Raw genomic sequence first — 21065 nt, 5'->3', positions numbered from 1 at the left:
ATGGTGAAGTCCTCAGCTCATAGGGCAATAAAAATACACATGAAGACAATGGTACAGGCAGTAAAACAAAACAGAGGCGCCAAAAGGATAAAAATAGCTAAAAGCACTTAAAAACCCAATGGGTAATTCAGAGGAGGTAGTAATAAACTTACCTCCTCCAAGCAGACACCAACAAAAGTGGTAATTTTCAATAGTAGTTTATTCACAAAACTTTGCAATACAGTTTTGTGAATAAACTACTATTGAAAATTACCACTTTTGTTGGTGTCTGCTTGGAGGAGGTAAGTTTATTACTACCTCCTCTGAATTACCCATTGGGTTTTTAAGTGCTTTTAGCTATTTTTATCCTTTTGGCGCCTCTGTTTTGTTTTACTACCATATCGAGTCCACCCCGAGTGGAGGGGTATCATCCCCACTTTCTTCTTTTACAGAGAGCGACTTCTTATTCCTGAGTGGGGTCAGGATAATTTCCCCACCTGCCTATACAGTGGTTGCCTAGCGGTAACCCTGGTTTGTGAGTATTAACTTGTTTACTCTACCATTACTCCTTGTTAAAACATATTACACTATTGGGGCTCTTGGTGTTCCTTTTTGTCTCCAATGGTACAGGCAGGTTTTACCATGTTTTTCAGGCCAAAATGTGCCTGTAGCATTGATGTCAAGTAGCCATGAGACTTAAGGGGTATCACGAAAGCCCTGAGGAGTTCCCCAAGCTCCTTCAACCTCTGTTTACCAGTTTTATAGTATCTATGCCTCACCTCAGCACTCAATGTTTATTTCTTTCCATAATATTTACATCCATCTTCAGCTTCTCTTCATCGTCCATTTTCTTTTTTTATACCAAGGCTGCCATGGGTTAAATCCAAACTAGTCTCTGCACCCTACTAGTAGTACATTGACCTCCACTAGGAGAAGCTGCTCTACCATGAATAACTAATATTAGAAGAAAGTATTCTCCTTATTGTTAATATTATTATTATTATTATTATTATTAAGCTTTATAGAATCACTAAGAATATAACATTCCCTTTGCGATAATACATTTCATAAATCCCTGATAAAGGAATCAGTTTCCATTACAAAAATACTTTATAGATAGCGCGTGCTGCCTTAAGATTCGGTGTCGGAGATATTGAGTTTATTTTTTCATCCTGATCGCCTTCCCTTTCTTGAGTTTGGCGCCTCTCGAAGGCAAGGAATCACGGCTTAGTTATCCAGTGCAGTCAGCAGTAATGTATTTCAAAGTCACAGCCGGCCTATCCAGAAGCAGAATTGTTAAACCTACACCGGTATGATGTGTAGATGGATCCAAAGGCAATAAGGATATGAGTCTGTGGGTATGAGATTACTGCTGGGCAATTTAGACCAACAAATTACTTTGAGAGCCTTTTGGCCACGTCAGCGTAGGCGAGCTCTGTCTCTTTATCCGCTGCGCACGTATTGGTAAACTCATCCCTTGCATAAGCATTTTTCAGGTACCGCCAGATGCCGCTCATATCCGAGGAGATTTCATAGTTACGGTATTTCTTGGCGACAATCTAAAAAGAAAACATCAAAGGGTTAGGCTTGAAAATAAGAAAATACATCTTATGGGGCAATTATTCTGAGCAGCCAATCAGATGGTGACTTTTTTTACAGCAGACCAATGAGTGAAGGCTTCCTGCTGATTGGTCAGAATAGGTTAGTAGAACTGGAATCAACTGTATCTGTTCATAAGTTTACCCACAGTTCCCTAGTATGACACTGTCATTAAAGGTACAGGATGGTCTCTGCTAATGGAAGCACATTAGGGCTGCCACCTTTTTTTGGACGAAAACAGGCAAGGGGCGGTCAGTGATGTTGGAGGCGGGGTGGGTGACATGAGAAGGCGGGGCAGGTGACATCAGGGGCAGGAGAGATCAGGGGTTGCGATTGGATGTTCGCCATGTCATTGTCAGGGCCTATCGGCTCCCAGCTGGGGAAGTCCAGACCAAAAAAGGAAGGATCGGGCAAAAGTCCAAGTTCAGGTTAACAGACAAGGGATCAGGAATAAGCGTAGTCAAATCCAGGCAGTACTTTAATAGGCAGGCAGATAAATAGCAAAGTCAAGGTACAGGCAGGGTCAAAAGTCCAGGAGTACAATTAACACAAATTTAGGAAGACACCAGAATGCTTAAAACAAATGCTATAATCGGGCATTGAACCAGCGTTCTTTTATTTTGAATTTGGTGCCAAACGCGGTGTTGTGACATCATACGTTTGCGTGCTGATGTCAATGAACTGGCACCCAAACCCACGTGGCGACCATGGGTGCCGCCATCTTGGGATTTGACGCAGATGGGAGCAGGGGTGCCGCGGGCCGCTCCTGACAGTCATTGACTTCAAAATCCGTATTTCCTGATTTGGATATTCGGGTATTCACCCGGACAGCTTTTCCAAAAACCGGGCTGTCCAGGTGAAATCCAGACAGGAGGCAACTCTAAACCACATATCTGCCTTAAACTAAAGCCTAGCAAATGCTGTCCATTCTGGATTATTTACCCATAAAAGAACCATTAAAAGAATATAAACAACACCGGTGTTGCTCAGTGGATGGTGCCACCTTAATACGTCAGTACGTTTTATGTTAAGTCAGAATAAGGGAATTTCGATTTTCTTTGTTTCCTTTATTATTAAGCCGCATGGGAGAATTGCTTTGCTTTTACACTAACAACATCCTATATACAGTAATTAGCATTACAGTTAGTTCAAGTAGAGATATTAGCTCTGTATAAACAACCCCCTCACTTCAGCCCTTTGTTGCGATTGCTTTAGCTTATAGATAAGCATGGGGTTTATCTGCCCACAGCTAATCTGATTGTCTTGGAAGAACCCGAAAGTTTAAACATGGAGTATTGTCTCCTTGTTTAGCTCAAGAAATAAAAACAACCCTAGGGTTTTCCTGATTAAAACAACTCTATTCAATAAACTCATGTTGAACAAGGGTCATACTGCCTCTGTATGAACAAATAACATCTCCTACAATAGCATCCCTTTTTGTTCAAAGACATGGATGAGTATGTGTGTGTGAATTCTACCACATTTGCTTGCCTCAGCTCAAATAAAAAAAAATTGCTCCATCTGAAGGAGCGATGCTACTTTGAGGTCTACTGATTCTTTAGCTAAGAAAACCAGTATGGCAGTTCCCACAAGGCTCACGGAAAAGAAGGGGAAGATGTTATTAAATAGGTAGGGATGTAACAGTAGTGGAAGAAGACCCTGGGTGTGTAGAGCGCACAGTAGACACTTGCCAGATGAGAAAATTTCAATATAAATTTGGCAATAATGCATCTTGATTTTAATTTGGAACCAAATATCTTCTAGCTACTCCGCTGTCAATAAAAGCCGGAATGAGGCAGTGTGTCCATTGATATACAATATTGTACGGAATCCCCCTAATGAATACTAAATTGAATACAAGTCCCTGGAAATTAGAACCTGATTCTGTGGATAGAAAAGGCTGATCTGTAACTCTTTGCTGATTCCTCATACTGAAACTCAAAGAGTTCATAGAAAAGAGGCATTTTTGAATATTTAAATTCATCAGATCACATGTTATATATTGGTCTGATATGCAATATATCTTAAGGGTGTCCAGCCGGCTATTATCCAGTCCCACCATCCCACCAATAATTGCTTGATGTCTGCCCGGACCACTATTCTGTGTACTCTCCAACTGCCAAACAGCAGAAGCACCTGAACTCTGCCCCACTGAAGACTGGCACATGTATAACCCCAATTACCTTCACAACATGGAGCTTGGGCAGTAGGTTACAGTCAGCCAACGTAAACTCATCTCCATCTAAAAACATCCTCTTGGAAACTCTCTCTTCCTCCCGACTGTTGGCATCGATCTCTTCAGGCAACGGTGTGTTCAGATAGTCATCGAGTTTCTTCAGGGCTTTTGTCAGACCCTTCTGTAAGGCTGTGGGTTACATGGAAATTGGTCAAGACATCTCAACTGTAATTATTGTTACGATGTGCCCTTATTTATTAGGGCTGGATTATCCTGGATTTGGTTAAGGATTTGGCTGAACCAAGCTATTTTTATCAAGATTTGGGTGAATTCATGAGTCTGGCTGAACTGAATCCTAACTCAATAAAACGGTAAAAAATCTGCATCCTTAATTAGTGCACGTTTAGTCAGGTTTACTCCTGTGTACTCAAACTGGGTCATTTACAAAGTGGAGGACAGGACACAAAGTGCAATAAAAAGACATAATCCACCATGTTTTTGAACGTTGCACCCTGCCCTATGCACTAGATGAAGTTCTGCAGATTTCTGAGCTCCATTCAAGAACACAGAGACCCAAAACAGCACCCACGAATACAACACTGGCTCCATTTCAGGCAGATGTATGTACAGTGTCTCAATGTGGGCTGCACCCATTGGCACTCTCTAGCTTGTTGTCTAAATGACACACACATTTGGGTTGGGGGGAGGAAGGACGACCCCTACATGCCTCTGCCTGCTATGAATACAGTACTGCTGAACACAGGGATAAAGGTGGCCATATACGGGCCAATAAAAGCTGTCGGCAGCTTATTGGCCCATGTATGGGGCCCCCCCAACGGGCTTCACTGATCGAGATCTGGCCGAAAGTCAGTCAGATCTCGATCGGATGGGACGAAAAATCCCGTCAGATCTATTCGTTGATGCGGTCCTGCGATCCGACCACCCATTGCTATTCGTTAGGATCCGATCGTTGGGCCCTAGGGCCCATGATCGGATCAGCCCGATATTGCCCACCTCAAGGTGGGCATATCGGGAGAGATCTGCTCGTTTGGCGACATCGCCAAACGAGTGGATCTCTCATTGTATGGCCACCTTAATTCATGAACAGAAGGCATATTTGCACTGGGGCAGTAACAAATCAAATTTGTAATTAGTCTACCTGCAGCTGGTTGAGATCACTGATTGGTTGATATAGGTTACTGCTCAGGTTCAAATTTGACAATTGTTTATAAATGAGCCCTGAGTGTTTCCATGTTGTAAACTACCCCTCAGTCAGCCCTACAACCACTGATGCTGTACTCTGCACCAGATCTGGATTTACATAGTGGGCGCCCCCAGCCCAACCGCCACATGTCAACCCCGTCCCCTCCTCCTCACCTGCGCCCATGCATAACAATTCTTTTGCTCATGTGCTTTAGAACCAATATGGATGGAGCTGGGCGGCAGACCACCCCTAAGACCCTATCATCCTGCTGCCCTAGGCCTGGGCCTTTGTGTCCTTCCTACAAATCCAGGCCTGCTCATCCCCTTGTGCTTTATCCATACATCCCAACATTTGAAAAATGGAAAGAGGCACAAAAAGTTGTGCTGCACGTAGCATGGCAAATTATTTTAGCCATGCTCATTTTATGGCCACAACCCTAATTACCATGTTCATTTTACAAAATTTGGCAGGTTATGAAAGTTTGAACACATTTCTGGGCGTTTTAGGGCAATGTTTTAGATCTTACTTTTGCTAATGAAAGTAAAAAAAAGCCCTTTAAAGGGATACTGTCATCGGAAAACATGTTTTTTTCAAAACACATCAGTTAATAGTGATTCTCCAGCAGAATTCTGCACTGAAATCCATTTCTCAAAAGAGCAAACCGATTTTTTTTTTATTCAATTTTGAAATCTGACATGGGGCTAGACATTTTGTCAATTTCCCAGCTGCCCCCAGTCATGTGCCTGCACTTTAGGAGAGAAATGCTTTCTGGCAGGCTGCTGTTTTTCCTTCTCAATGTAACTGAATGTGTCTCAGTGGGACATGGGTTTTTACTATTGAGTGTTGTTCTTAGATCTACCAGGCAGCTGTTATCTTGTGTTAGGGAGCTGCAATCTGGTTACCTTCCCATTGTTCTGTTGTTTGGCTGCTGGGGGGAAAGGGAGGGGTGATATCACTCCAACTTGCAGTACAGCAGTAAAGAGTGACTGAAGTTTATCAGAGCACAAGTCACATGACTTGGGGCAGCTTGGAAATTGACAATATGTCTAGCCCATTGTCAGATTTCAAAATTGAATATAAAAAAAATCTGTTTGCTCTTTTGAGAAATGGATTTCAGTGCAGACTTCTGCTGGAGCAGCACTATTAACTGATTCATTTTGAAAAAAAAAAAAATTTCCCATGACAGTATCCCTTTAAGCCGCTAGTCTTAGTTTCCCCTAGAGACCTGCTCATCTTAAATAGTTACAATTGTTTCTTTCCTTATCTTAAATTGTTACAAAAGTATCCAAGTGCAGCTGTTCTGGACTCTCTGCCAAAAAGCCTATTATTTTAATTAAGTTTCAGAAGCTTTTTTGTATTTTTCTGGCTGTTCACTGCAGGAGATCAAAGAGAAAGTCTGGACATTTCAGTAAGAAAGCCGGGACTGTGGACTGAGTTTGTCAAAATCGGGACTGTCCCACAGAAAACAGGACAGTTTAGAGGTATGCTTTATCCAACAGCAAGTGCAAAATGGAGCCAGACTCTAAATGAGCTTTAAGGGATGCACTTTTTCTGCCCTTTATTGCTAATGTCTAGGGTCCTTGTCAATGACCCCTATATGCTGCTACAACAGTCTGCAGACCATAAAAAAATAAATAGTAATAGTAATTAGTGGCAAGTGTGGCTCCTTTATATATAGGCATAATCACACCTTTTTTCTGGGCTACTAAATGCTCCATTCTGCTAATCGCGTGAAATTCTCATACATTACATGTGACAATTGATTTATTTAGCACTGCATTTCATTCACGCCAACAAACCAATGGCTTTTGGCCAACAGAAAAACAAACAAGAAAATTGTCAAAGATGTATCCTTATTCCCCAGGAAAAGATTTATTTCAGCAAAAAAAGTTCTGTTGTATCAGAGATCCCTTTCCACCCTCTGTCTACAGCCAGATACGTTGGCCAAGTCTTAATATTGTGATTACAAACATTTCATTTTATGGTTTTCCGGAAATACGTTGGGGCGAAGACGCAGCCATTGATGACAATAATTGGCGGGGTCAAACAATGCATGTACTGTGAATTCACACGTGCACACACAGGAGCTCGCTCTAATTACCCATAATTAGGTCTAAACGAGGATTTTGAAGTTGCTCGCATTTTTCAAGTCTCCTGGCACAGGCCTGCAATCATCCGCATTCTAATGGTTAGACATAATTAGACGTAATTGCAAGAGAGAAGAATTTCAGAAGAGCAGACATACCATAAAGCAAGGAAAATGCTGCAGTGCACGTTCTATCTCACGGGGAGATAAATAAACAGTTTCGCTCCAGGGGAACAAAAATCACCTGTTTTTTTCTTTGCTGAATTACATCCTGCCCAAAAATGGCGCAATTGTAAAACATGTGAACCAGGTTTAACAACAACCAATAAAAAACAGAAAACAATGACTGGTTATGGGATGTAGGGACAGAAGCCGACTAATTCACTTAGGCATTTGTCTCCATAGTTCAGAGATCTTTAGACGTATCTTTACATGGTTACAGATACAGTAGAACCCCCATTTTACATCCCCTGATTTTAAGTTTTCCCGTCATTATACATTGTTGTTTTGAGGTCACATCTATATATTATGCATAATACATTTCTCTGATTTTACATTTTCCTGGATTTTAGACAGGCAGTCCCCTAGTGTTAGTGGATGCCTAACTGGGTCCTAAAATACGTTTAGGAGGTTGACCTGTTTCCTTATCTTGCTTAAAGCTATGTTCCCTGCAGTTCAACTAGTGCCCAGTAGATGGCACTTTTCTAAAGTCCTGGGCAGAGATGTGCTCAGGGTCCATTTAGTGCAAGCCCTGGCCTGTGCAGGCAGGAAGGGTAACGTGGAACCTAGACAGGTCAGGTCTAGTAAGGATAGGCTACTCACCTTAAGAGGTCACTCTAGGCGTGACAGACAGACAGGCTATTTATCTGAGCAGCCTGAGACACCTATGAGGAGTGTGAGTGGGATTAAGATCCCAGGTACTAATTGCCCAGAAGTAGGGACTAAGTATAAAGACTTAGGGATGTAGAGATTCCCCTGGGTTCCACTTAGGGAAAAGGCTGAAAGCTGGGCCTTCTTACTGCTGTATATGTTCTCTTCTCTGTGGGGACTTATACTGACCATTGGTGCTGTGAGTATATGCCTATCCACTGTTGCTGTATGATCCTGCTTGCTCTATATGTACACTCCTTTATAGATTATGCTGTTCAATAAATATATTGAACAATATATATAAGTTACAAGAACCACTGGTGCCCAATTATTGTACATAAAAAAAGCAAATCAGACCGCACTCACTTTTCTGCCCAAATTTGATAATTGGGTGCACGTCTAGTAGCCTATTCACAATGGCTGCTCCAGTGTATACAAAGTCCATCCAGTAGACAGCACTCCCTTATCAATAAAACCGTCTTTATTCTTATTTGGACAGCAACATTATGCAACGTTTCGAGTGGCACTCCACTCTTTGTCAAGCTTGACAAAGAGTGGAGTGCCACTCGAAACGTTGCATGATGTTGCTGTCCAAATAAGAATAAAGACGGTTTTATTGAAAAGGGAGTGCTGTCTACTGGATGGAATTTGTATGCCCAATTATTGTACCCTGCACCAAGTTACAGTTATACCACACATTGCACCCAGCAGGAATTTTCTTAAAAAGCCTTTATTTCAAGGGCTTTATTCAGACGAAATACAGCACGAAATACAGCAACGTTTCAGGCTTCCATTAGCCTTTCCTCAAGTTTCCTCCAGTTATACCACACACCCTGCCTCCTCAACGTTGTGAGGGTTTAAACCCTGAGAATTAAGGTCTCATCCAGAGCAAAGTATTGGGGTAAAGCTCATAGTAAGAGAATGGTGCCACTCAATTTACTATAGATACATATATATATATATATATATATATATATATATATATATATACACACACACACTAGACATTAAGCCCGTTAAATTAACGGGCGCTAGAACATATGTAGTCAAACATTCGCCAGAGACGGTCCATGGGGCACATGCGCAGAAGCGCAATCCCACGGACACAGGGACTGGACGCAGAGACACTTCAACTTTATTATATAGGTTATATAGATATATATATATAGATAGAGATATATATATATATATATATATAAAGCGACGGTTAGGCGTTAGCCATTCATCCAAAGTTCCACGAATATCTAGCTCACAACATCTTCTCATCCTTATGTACAAGCTTTAGCTTCCAAGAGTATCTAGGAGAGCAAATAGGCAATCCAACCACATCTCTGCCTAAGTGACCTTCAGGCTGAACCTCACCCCCCCCCCATTCAAGGCATTTTGGGATCCACTGTCCCATCGTATAAATATGTGACATGACTTTGGATTCCACCAGGAACCTGCCAGTAGAATCACTACCTAGATGGTTAATAACATGGATTGAGAACATTAGGCTTGATATTCCTGACTCACCTAAATTTTGCACCGCTAGCTTTATCCAAGAGATGTTAAGGGGGATTATATATAGGATTCGGCCGAATCCCTGAATCCTTCATGAAAGAATTGGCCGAATACTGAACCGAATCCCAATTTGCCTATGCAAATTAGGATCAGGAAGGGGAAAAGTGGAAAAAATGTTACTTCCTTGTTTTGTGATGAAAAGTCACATGATTTCCCTTCCCGTTGCTACTTTGCATATGCAAATTTGGATTCAGATTCGGTTCGGCCAGATACAAGGATTCAGCTGTATCCGAATCCTACTGAAAAAGGCAGAATCCTGGACTAATCCCACCACGAATTCTGGATTCTGTGCATCCCTAATTATATAGTAACATAACCCACAGCAAAAATTTTAGATTGCAAGCTCTAAGGAACAGGGACCTCCTTTCTCCTGTGTCTCTTACTATTGTGTTACTGTGTATTTTTATTACTTATTGAATTCTACCATTTCTACTTTAATTCCTCCAAATTCTGGTTTTGTTTTAAAGCCAAGCAAGTTTTGTCATATCTCTGGCAGAAGCAACGTCTTTGTGCCTTGCCTTGCTAATATTTCTCATGTTAGAGAAGAACAAAGCCTCCTTTTTCTTAAAGATGAGTACATACTGTAGGTGTCTCCCCATGTAATCCAACAGCAAATCTCAGAGTCATTAAAATATTCTAGAATTATCTTGGTGGTGTTCATGATTGATGATTCAACTTCTGGGCTCAGAATTGGCATGAAACAATAGATTTCCATTTTGTTCCCATACTTACACTTCAATTTCACAAACTCCTGAGTCAGACGATTGGGCAACTGTCAAGATTCAAGACTAAGGGTTTGTCCCAGAAATGACTGCAGTCAATGGAATATTTCTTTTATGACATGTTTGTATTGTGTATGGGAGTATCTACGGGGGTGGCCAAACTTAAGAAACGCTGGTTATGAAACGGAGTTCACAAGGGCTTCATCAGCATTGAAATGAACTTAAGTAAAAGACAAAAAGTGAAGAAGACATGAGATGGAAGACCAGAGACATTCGGATACCCGAATAAAAGGAGGCCACTGGACTGACCTTCATGCTTCTCTGTAGGGTAAAGATTGGGCGGGTTTAAAGCAGAATGATCTGGAATGTTCATGGACACGTCTATGTATAAGACACAAAGTTCTAGAGCTGCCTACATCACTATGGGACTTACTTGCCTTTAGATGTTTGCTCCTCTAAGTAGACATTCCTGGTCTGCCATATTCATTTAACACTGGAGCTTATTTTTCTTTTAATCTACATAAGATCAATCAAGAACATTATTACGGCCAAGTAGAAAGAAACAGGCAAGACACTAGAAAGCCGCTTGGTCCATAAACTGATTTCAGTTACCTCTCTTTCCTTATTATATTCCGGAATCCTTAGAATTATTCTACCATGTTCAATTTGTTCAATTTTCTAGCAAACATCATTCTGCATAGGATCAGGAAATTTATCATTGAGGTTTAATTATTTATACTTCCCTTAGGTTCCTCCTTATTTATTTTAACACCACATTTGGTCTATTTAACAATGGTTGTGTTTAACTAACACAAAAAAGAAAAGTGAATGATTAGAAACACATTTTTAGGACTCCAGCGCCTCAACAGACGTTGCACCATATGACCCCAGAAAAAAGGTTTGGTGAGGATAATGGGAGTTACAGTATAGCAACAGAACTAGACGGTCAATATTCTAAAGTAACGTGCAACCTAAACCTAAACATTACTTAGCATTGTCCCAGTTTCCGGTCATCCAGTTTCAATGTTCCATCATACATATGGAGTGATGATTTTTCCCGATTTCTTTGGTTTGTGGCTTGTTAGGGCACGCCTAAGTGCAGGCTAACATATTCATGTCCAACCCGTCTCCCCCCTAAAAAAATGGTTAAAGTAAAGTTGTAGGCCAATATAAACATGTCCCAAACCTGCCCCCCTCCAAAAAGAATCCATTTATACAGTATAAAAATGAAGGTCAGTGTATACTCCAACCATGCCAGTTGAGTTAAAGATGTAGGCCAATATAACCATGTCCCCCAAAAAAGTATCAGTTGGGATAAAGATGCAGGCAAACATAACCATGCCCCCCCCCAAAAAGGACTGGTTGAGATAAAGATGTAGGTCAATATAACCATGCCCCCCCAAAAAAAGGATCAGATGAGATAAATATGTAGGCCAATATAACCATGCACCCCAAAAAGCATCCTTTGACATAAATATGTAGGCCAATATAACCATGCACCCCAAAAAGCAACCTTTGACATAAAGATGTAGGCCAATATAATCATGCACCCCAAAGAGCAATTGTTGACATAAAGATGTAGGTCAATATAATCATGCACCCCAAAAAGCAACCTTTGACATACTGTAAAAATGAATGCCAATAGAACCATGCACCCCAAAAAGCAACCGTTGAGATAAAGATGTAGGCCAATATAATCATGCAAAGAACACTGTATCACAGAGTTGTGAGGGTTTCCAAAAAATGAAGAAGTCAGATGTAAAAAGTAAAAAGTCTTTATTAGGACATGGAGACCTAACGCGTTTCGTGCCTGTATGGGCACTTACTCATAGGCTGGGCTGAGCCTATGAGTAAGTGCCCATACAGGCACGAAACGCGTTAGGTCTCCATGTCCTAATAAAGACTTTTTACTTTTTACATCTGACTTCTTCATTTTTTGGAAACCCTCACAACTCTGTGATACAGTGTTCTTGGCTTTTTGCACCTTGGGACTGAGGTGAACTGTGAGTGTTTTCATATTTATATTTTTCTGTTATTTTTTGTATTTCATAATTATTTTTGTGAGGTGGCATTATAGATTTTTCCATTGTGGCAGCAGCACAGACTAAAGTATCTGCAATATAATCATGCACCCCAAAAAGCAAACGTTGACATAAAGATGTAGGCCAATATAATCATGCACCCCAAAAAGCAACCGTTGACATAAAGATGTAGGCCAATATAACCATGTACCCCAAAAAGCATCCTTTGACATAAAGATGTAGGCCAATATAACCATGCACCCCAAAAAGCAACCTTTGACAAAGATGTAGGCCAATATAACCATGCACCCCAAAAAGCATCCTTTGACATAAAGATGTAGGCCAATATAACCATGTCCCCCAAAAAATGACCAGTTGAGATAAAGATGTAGGCCAATATAATTATATCCTATCCCTGAACTCCCAAAAAGATTTGTCCAGATTAAAATGTAGGTCAATATACAGTAATCATGTCCCAAATCCTGCCCCCCAAAAAGGATCTGATGAAATTTGTCCCAGATCTTTCTACGACATCTAATTGTGCCGCCTGCAGATCCCATGTCCATGGGTTTGAGCCTCCCCCTGAGATTACCAGCCCATATCAAGCCAACAAGCCTTTATGGTGATAACAATGTAGATTTCACAGCCATGTGTTTTGACACTGATCATTACGGCTGTAAAATAATCACGATTAATAATCATTCCAAGGAACCAAAATATTTAAACTGGCGCGGTCCCATGTGAGCAGCCAAACAATCACTTAGATTGAGCTGCAGGCCTTGTGCCGGTCCCTTGAGACCAGTGCTATTTCGAGCCTCTTGCTCTTCCACATGTGCTGATCTCCAGATTAGGGTATCAGAGCCTCGAGAATGTGAATTCATTGCTGGGGATTGGGATTAGCTGCCTGAACTATATAAACATTGACAATCAGAGTGTCAAATCCCAGCCAAGAAGAGAGTGTGTGATTGCTTGTTGTCTGTCTCCTGTGCCAGAAAGACTTATCACATCCAGTGTAGGAAAGGGGCTGAACTGGGGCCAACATAGATTCATGACTGTCATGATAACATCTGACAGTTGCTCATCTCTGATATAAATTCCCTAGCCATGTATCATAGGGATAGTGGGGAATAAGAATCTTTCCATGCTGTATTACTATCAGTGTCACACAATGAGCACTTTGCATTGCCGAAATCCCTGCACCTCTCTGACAACATGCATTGAGTGCTTGAAAGACAATGTGTCCCCTAAAAAATGTACTCACCTATTAATGAGCCAGGGGAGTCCTGACTAGTAGGCAGTTTTGGGATAGAGACAGAAGCATCTAGGGCAAACAGCTCAATCAGGCTGTGTCTCTACAACTGCCAGCAAAATCAGACCCAACATTTGAGGGTCCCTACCCAATCAATTCCTGCCTCTTGCATCAACTGGAGAACAAGTGGGTGATTCCTTGAAGGTTGTGTTGTGTCAGTAGCCTGATCAAGGAGGTTATCAGTTCCCAGCACCCCAACAGCAGGGGGTCCCGATGCATTTTGCAGTAAGACATTTAAAACCAATTCCTGTCTCTTGAATCAACTGGAGAACAATTGGGGAATTCCTAGAAGGTTGTGTTAGGTCAGTAGTCTGACCAAGGTGGTTATGGTGAAAGACCCACAGAATAACCAACTCTGGCCATTGAGTGAGACCTGACATGTCAATTGGAGAATATCGGCTTTTAAACATGGTTAAAAAACTGAAAAAAAATCCATGGCCAGAAGGGCAAAAATAGTCCCCATGGATGTCCTTAAACTCCTGACTTATGTTGAACTAAAACTTCCAGCATGCTGAGAGTTGTAGTACAACAACAGCTGGGGTTTGGCACATCAGACAAGCCTTTCACATATTTATACATAATTAAGTATCACAGAACTCATTATATTATATATATTTATGAACATGTTACTGTTAATGGGGTTCAGCTCATCCCCATGCTGCACTGACCTGAACCCAAGTGACTGTCCACCTTCCATAGTTGCTAAACCCTGCCGCTGTCAATTGGTCTGTGTTGTGTTAATCAGTGATACTCTGCTGCCCCCTAGTGATTAGAGTGACAACTGCAGACTGAAGTGCTGTGAAACACGAATCAAGTTTCAACATTTTCTTAAATAAAACCTCTATGGCCAATTTGATCAGAAACCAATGAAGTCACCTGGGAGTGAGAATACAGAGGAGATTACAAATAAACTCCTCGCAGAGATTGCCCTGTTGGAATTGAACCTCAGAACCCAGCGCTGCAGGGCAACAATTCTAATTTAAACATTATTCCCGTCAACCCTTGCACCACTGAAACTCACAATCTATTTCCCCTCGACTTGCTGCTCTATAGGTCGATATGAGGCATCACATTCCTTCAACCTATGGGATGTAACAGAGATTCATACCTGGTCATACTATTTATAAGGGCATTTATATTAAATATGAGCCCCCTCCCCTCTAATATACGCTTTGAGCGCCTCCCAGGTTAATCTTAATTGCCAGGAATATATCTGTACTGTTTTAGATACTTTATTTTATTTGGAGCTGATTAGGGGGAAGTTGATTTGTCCAGTTCTGCATCAATATTAGCGATCCTCCCATTAATAGGAGCAGTGCCATAACAAGAAAACTAATTTCATCAAGTTTAACCCCCTCCAATCGGCTGAATCTTTTCCAAAGGATTCGGGTGTTAGGCCGAAACAAAAAAGTGGATTCGGTGCATCATATATATATATATATATATATTATATACACACATATATACAGACCTATGCACTTATATAAATTGTATATAGCAATATCAATACTAACTAATTGAAGATCTTTAGATCACATTAGTAGTGATTCGCGAAACGGTGAAATCGTGAAAGAAATCTGGAAATTCAAACGTTTTCATGAAAAAATCTTGAAATTCGAATGTTTTCACAAAAAAATCAAGCAATTCGAACGTCTTCCCTAAATTCTACCAATTCTAACGTTTTCACAAAAAAATGGAGCAATTCGAATGTTTTCAACAAAAATCAAGCAATTCGAATGTTTTCACGGAAAAATCATGAAAATCGGAAATTGACGCCGGCAAATTTTCACAGGAAATTCGCAAATTTATTCGCCGGAGGCAGAACGTGGAAATTCACAGTGAACTCTTGCCAGGTGAATTTATTCGCGCATCACTACACATTAGTCTTGAATATAATGCTTGATCCAGAAATCTTATAAGCCCCTCTTAAAGGCATTCATTATTGCACTGCAGGGGGGCCGAGGATTTAGGAACCCTTTTTTAATTATAATTAATAACACATAATAAACTCCACAACTGGAGACTCTTCAAAGGGGTGAGATGGAAGGGGCAATTAAAGAGGATCTGAAAATGTAATATAAGCTTCATCTTGCTGAAATAAGAAACATTCTAAGTATAATTAAAGATTCTGTTCCATTTCTAAAATAATCAAGTTACTCTTCACTCTCCCCCTCTGATCAACCTGACTCTCTTCATTCTGTCTTCATGCAGTAGGTGGAGTCAGTTTTTGATTGACAGTCAGATCTAATACATCCTTTGGGGGGGAGGGGGTTGCACCCTTAAGATAGTCTGTTATTTTGTTACCTTTTGTTTGTGCTGGAGTTGGTTGTTTGAATTATTCTGCTAAGGAGGGAGCCCCCCTAAAAGATGTATTAGACCTACCTGTCAATGTGACCCAAGAGTGACAGGTTGTGGAGTGCGAGATACTGAAGAGTAACTTGATTATTTCATATACAGTATGGTACAGAAAATGTAGTTGATTGTATTTAAAAAAGTGTATTTTTTCATTTTCATGAGAGTTCCCCTTTAAAATAAGGCAAAATACTCCAGCCAGCCAGCAGATGGTGCTCTGTAGTTTATTTACTCGTTTAACCTGTTGCAGGGCAGCTTAAGGGACTGGATCAGCTTTAATGGAAAATGTTATTCACCACCCCCCAAAATCCCAACAATTTATTCCTTTTCTTTAGTCTCAGCATCCAGAGTCACAAGGGAAATCCAGCTGGGCTACTGCTGCCCCCATATTATATCAATAACACTAGACTGGTGTAACTGCCCCTTGTCTCCATTACACCTTACTACTATGTACAGTGTGACCCTGCTACAGCCACTTCCCATAACACATATTGGGTTGCTATACAGACTACCTGACAGTTGCAGCCATTTCACCTGACACTACTTGCCTTACTATACACACTACCTGACAGTTGCAGCCATGTCCCCTGACACTACTTGCCTTACTACACACACTACCTGACAGCTGCAGCCATTTCCCCTGACACTACTTGACTTACTACACACACTACCTGACAGCTGCAGCCATTTCCCCTGACACTACTTGCCTTACTATACACACTACCTGACAGTTGCAGCCATGTCCCCTGACACTACTTGCCTTACTACACACACTACCTGACAGCTGCAGCCATTTCCCCTGACACTACTTGACTTACTATACACACTACCTGACAGTTGCAGCCATTTCCCCTGACACTACTTTTACTTACTATACACACTACCTGACAGTTGCAGCCATTTCCCCTGACACTACTTGCCTTACTATACACACTACCTGACAGTTGCAGCCATGTCCCCTGACACTACTTGCCTTACTATACACACTACCTGACAGTTGCAGCCATGTCACCTGACACTACTTGCCTTACTATATACACTACCTGACAGTTGCAGCCATTTCCCCTGACACTACTTGCCTTACTATATACACTACCTGACAGTTGCAGCCATGTCCCCTGACACTACTTGCCTTACTATACACACTACCTGACAGTTGCAGCCATGTCCCCTGACACTACTTGCCTTACTATACACACTACCTGACAGTTGCAGCCATGTCCCCTGACACTACTTGCCTTACTACACACACTACCTGACAGCTGCAGCCATTTCCCCTGACACTACTTGACTTACTATACACACTACCTGACAGTTGCAGCCATTTCCCCTGACACTACTTGACTTACTATACACACTACCTGACAGTTGCAGCCATTTCCCCTGACACTACTTGCCTTACTATACACACTACCTGACAGTTGCAGCCATGTCCCCTGGCACTACTTGCCTTACTATACACACTACCTGACAGTTGCAGCCATGTCACCTGAAACTACTTGCCTTACTATATACACTACCTGACAGTTGCAGCCATTTCCCCTGACACTACTTGCCTTACTATATACACTACCTGACAGTTGCAGCCATGTCCCCTGACACTACTTGCCTTACTATACACACTACCTGACAGTTGCAGCCATGTCCCCTGACACTACTTGCCTTACTATATACACTACCTGACAGTTGCAGCCATTTCCCCTGACACTACTTGCCTTACTATATACACTACCTGACAGTTGCAGCCATTTCCCCTGACACTACTTGCCTTACTATCAGCGGTAACAAGAATAACCTGGGCATTTCTGCAAGAAAAAAAAACATAGGAGCAGACATGGCCCTGCCTCCACCCACCCAACTGCCGGCTCAAGTTCCCCTGCCCTCATGCCAGGGTAGGTAAAAAACTGGCTTGGGAGGGGGGATTTCTAACAACTATAGAGGAAACAGTCCCCATGGTCCTGACCCCCCAGGACCCTCCCCCCCCATGACCGCAGAGTCTGCTTCCTATGTTTACTCCACTACTTACCTGATAGATAAAGTCCCTTCCCATCACACCATCTTGTCTTACTATACACACTGCCCCTTCTTCTGACACCATCTTGACTGACTACACTTACTAACTGTCATATCCATGCCCCTCACAGCATCCTGAGTTACTACACCCTATACCAAAATGAACAGCCCCTTGTCCTGCCACTATCTTGCCTTACTATACACACTCTTCCCTTCCCAGGGTCTCTCCTTCCCATACCCACCATCCCACTGTTTCCAGCTCCTTCCCTGACCCCGACTTCATTAGTACAGACAGCAGTGCACTTCCAGCCAGGAATACAAGTGTAAGAGCATAAAGGGGCACATCCCATAGTCCTCATGAAAAAAAGTATCTGTGTCGGGGGTGTGATTGCACTCTGTACCCAGCGCTAGATTTCATTACAAGTGTAAGTACAGGGGACCATTCAGCCTGCACCCAACAACACTTGCTAACTGTCACATCTGAATAATGCCCCCCACCTGCCCCTCATCAACAGCAATGGCAGGTACAGGCGTCTGAGCTTCAGTTTGGGAACATGACCCCATTGAGGAAGGAGCAGGGCAGGGTGTAAAGTGCATAATACAAGGATAATTGCACCTGTTTTTTCTCTTTACAACTTGCCCTACTCTTTAGGCTCCTACACACGGGCGGTTTTACCTGCGCTCCCTGCATTGCTCTTTCTTCAGTTCAGCCGCAGGGGAAGCGCAGGAGTAGAGACACTCAGTTATTAAGGGGTTGTACTCACACAGACGCATGTATGCGCCAAACGCATGTGAAATGCAACATGGTCCCCATACACGGGCAGATATAAGCTGCCAACAGATTCATTCGGCGGCTAATTGGGCAGCGTATGGGGCCCTCAAACAGACTTCCCTGATCAATATGTGCCCGAAAGTCAAGCAGATGTTGATCGGACTGGTTTAAAAATCCTGTTGGATTGAGGACTGATTCTGTGATCCTGAATCCAACTGCCTGTGTTCTGCTCGTTCTGATCCCATGGGCATTATCTCTACGATTGGATCAGCCATGGTGATTATATTGGTATATTGATCTCTGTATGTGTCGCCACCTTTAATTAACACCGCTAATATCTCCTTGTCTGCACCCTGGGCCCATACAGTACAACCTTTCACTTATTTATAAGGTCCACACCAGACTGCTTTGATGCCAAACACATATTGAATGTAAATGCCAAATTAGTAGTAAAGATCTATAAATGCTGCAGACTGCAATGGTTTCTGTGCAGTGTCCCAAACGAGCTATTGAGCATGTGGATTGTATGTGAGGCAGCCGTAGTTATATGTTATTGTGACCCCATTAGTAGAGGACAGGGGGTCCCTTTCAGTCCCGTTTCGTTTTACACTGCACCCGCCCTTGTCCGCACACACAGAATGTTAAATAAACAGAGACCAATCTAAAGGAAAGGGTGCGGCCTTGGGCAGAAGGAAATTCCACTGTTCCTTTTCCAGAGAGATAAATAACTCAGTGAAACAATGTTCCCAGCACTCGGGGGCCCCGTAAACACCAGTGTTTGGTATCAGTCATATTTGGAAGTGGATGTGTTAGCGACTGTTGCTAGGGAATGATACTCATGGTTACCATTCTACACAGCAACGGCTTAACTTGCGGTTTATGGACCCCTCTCCCGTCCATGCCAGTACTACGGATGCCACCGCACCCCTTTAATAGCGGCAACCCCATATTGAATGCACGGCTAATTAGCAATTAATTTAGATGCATGCTGCAGACTGAAATGATTTATGTGCAGCCATGCGCATCTAAATGAATAGCAATGCAGGATGTGCATTCAATATGAAAGTATATAAGTGGCTTTAGCAGTGCAGAAAGCTGCCGAATAGACAGACAGACAGCAAATAACTTACCGGCATTATCCTGCTGCTTTGTGTTTTTAATGTACGCTGAGAATCTGGAAAAGACGTCGATCCCGGCAGAGTTGGACTCACGATGTTTTGCAGCCAGTCTGGGGTATCTGCGAGGATAAAACAAGTTCTAAATAACACGGCAAAGCGGTTTCCATCCATCATGATTAAAGGGAAACTCCATAAAAACATAACTTGAGCATTTTGAAAAATAAACATAATTTCAAGCAACTTTGCAATATACATCATTTAAAAAATGTACAGACTTTTTCATGATTTTTAATGGTTTCTGACAGTTCCCTAAGCCTAGCCCCCTGCTGATCTGTCTGACTACTTTGCTGAGCTGTCTGACTACTGTTACTTTGTATCAACAGCCATCTGTCCTCAGCCTGCATCCTCCAAACCCCACAATTCCCTGCACATGTGATTTCAATAAGGAAAGGAACATCCCAGTGCAATGCATTGTGGGTTATGTAGTTCCTGCATGCTGTCTGTAAGCTGTGGAGAAGTTGTTACAATTTGTAACATCGGTGTTTAGTCCCTCCTTCCCTGCCAGGATTTCAAATGATGCAGAAAGAGAAGAACTGTCAAACAGCTGGATTTCAGCATAGAAAATGACATTTATTCATACTTTTTGAAGAAACAGGTAATTGTGATGGATATATTAGGGGTTTCTATGTTATGTGGCCTCTTTATCAAATTGTGGTTTGGAAGCTGAAGTTCCCCTTTAACTTCAGGGTAATAACTTATACTGCTGTGGTTGCTGAACTACAAATCCCACAGCCTCCAATAAACAACAGCTATTGAATATGTTTATTATTTCCTGTATTTATATTGTACTGGCAGTTTTACAGAGATTATCATTCACGTCAGTCTCTGCCATACCTCCCAACGGTCACGTTTTCAGGGGTACAGTCCTGCTTTTGACAGCTCAACTCTCATTTGTACTGAAGAGTCCTGACTTTCTCTGCACTGAACAGCCAGAAAAAGATACAACGTTTCTAATCCAATTGTCTTTTGGCAGAGAGACCAGAACAGCCACATGGTGCAACTTAGATACTTTTGTAAAAAGTTTGAGATAAGCAAATAAGTAATTGTAACTATATAAGATAACAGGTCTCTTGGGAGAAGTTAGTTTAAAGGGCAATTCACCTTCATTAGCAAAACTGTAATAACTGAAAAAAACCCACAGAAATATGTTCAAACTTTCATAACTTGCCAGATGTTGTAAAATGAACACGGTAATTAGGGGGTGTGGCCACACAAATGGGC

At 41.9% G+C, this 21065-nt stretch overlaps 1 protein-coding gene across 2 annotated transcripts in view; it reads right to left on the bottom strand.

The window, feature by feature from the left end:
- Positions 1 to 758: 758 nt before the first annotated feature.
- clic5.S (chloride intracellular channel 5 S homeolog) overlaps positions 759 to 21065 on the bottom strand; it is a 75745-nt gene continuing 55438 nt past the window's right edge. For both annotated transcript variants that reach the window (XM_041565091.1, XM_041565092.1), the window contains 3 exons: positions 19797 to 19903; positions 3762 to 3943; positions 759 to 1538 (listed from right to left, as the gene is read on the bottom strand). In XM_041565091.1, coding sequence (XP_041421025.1) covers positions 1374 to 1538; positions 3762 to 3943; positions 19797 to 19903 — 454 coding nt within the window. In that variant the 3' untranslated portion in view covers positions 759 to 1373. The remainder of the gene's footprint in view (positions 1539 to 3761; positions 3944 to 19796; positions 19904 to 21065) is intronic.

Source organism: Xenopus laevis, chromosome 5S (genome assembly GCF_017654675.1).
Source record: "Xenopus laevis strain J_2021 chromosome 5S, Xenopus_laevis_v10.1, whole genome shotgun sequence".
NCBI lineage: Eukaryota > Metazoa > Chordata > Amphibia > Anura > Pipidae > Xenopus > Xenopus laevis.
This window is presented reverse-complemented; position numbering and strand designations above follow the sequence as displayed.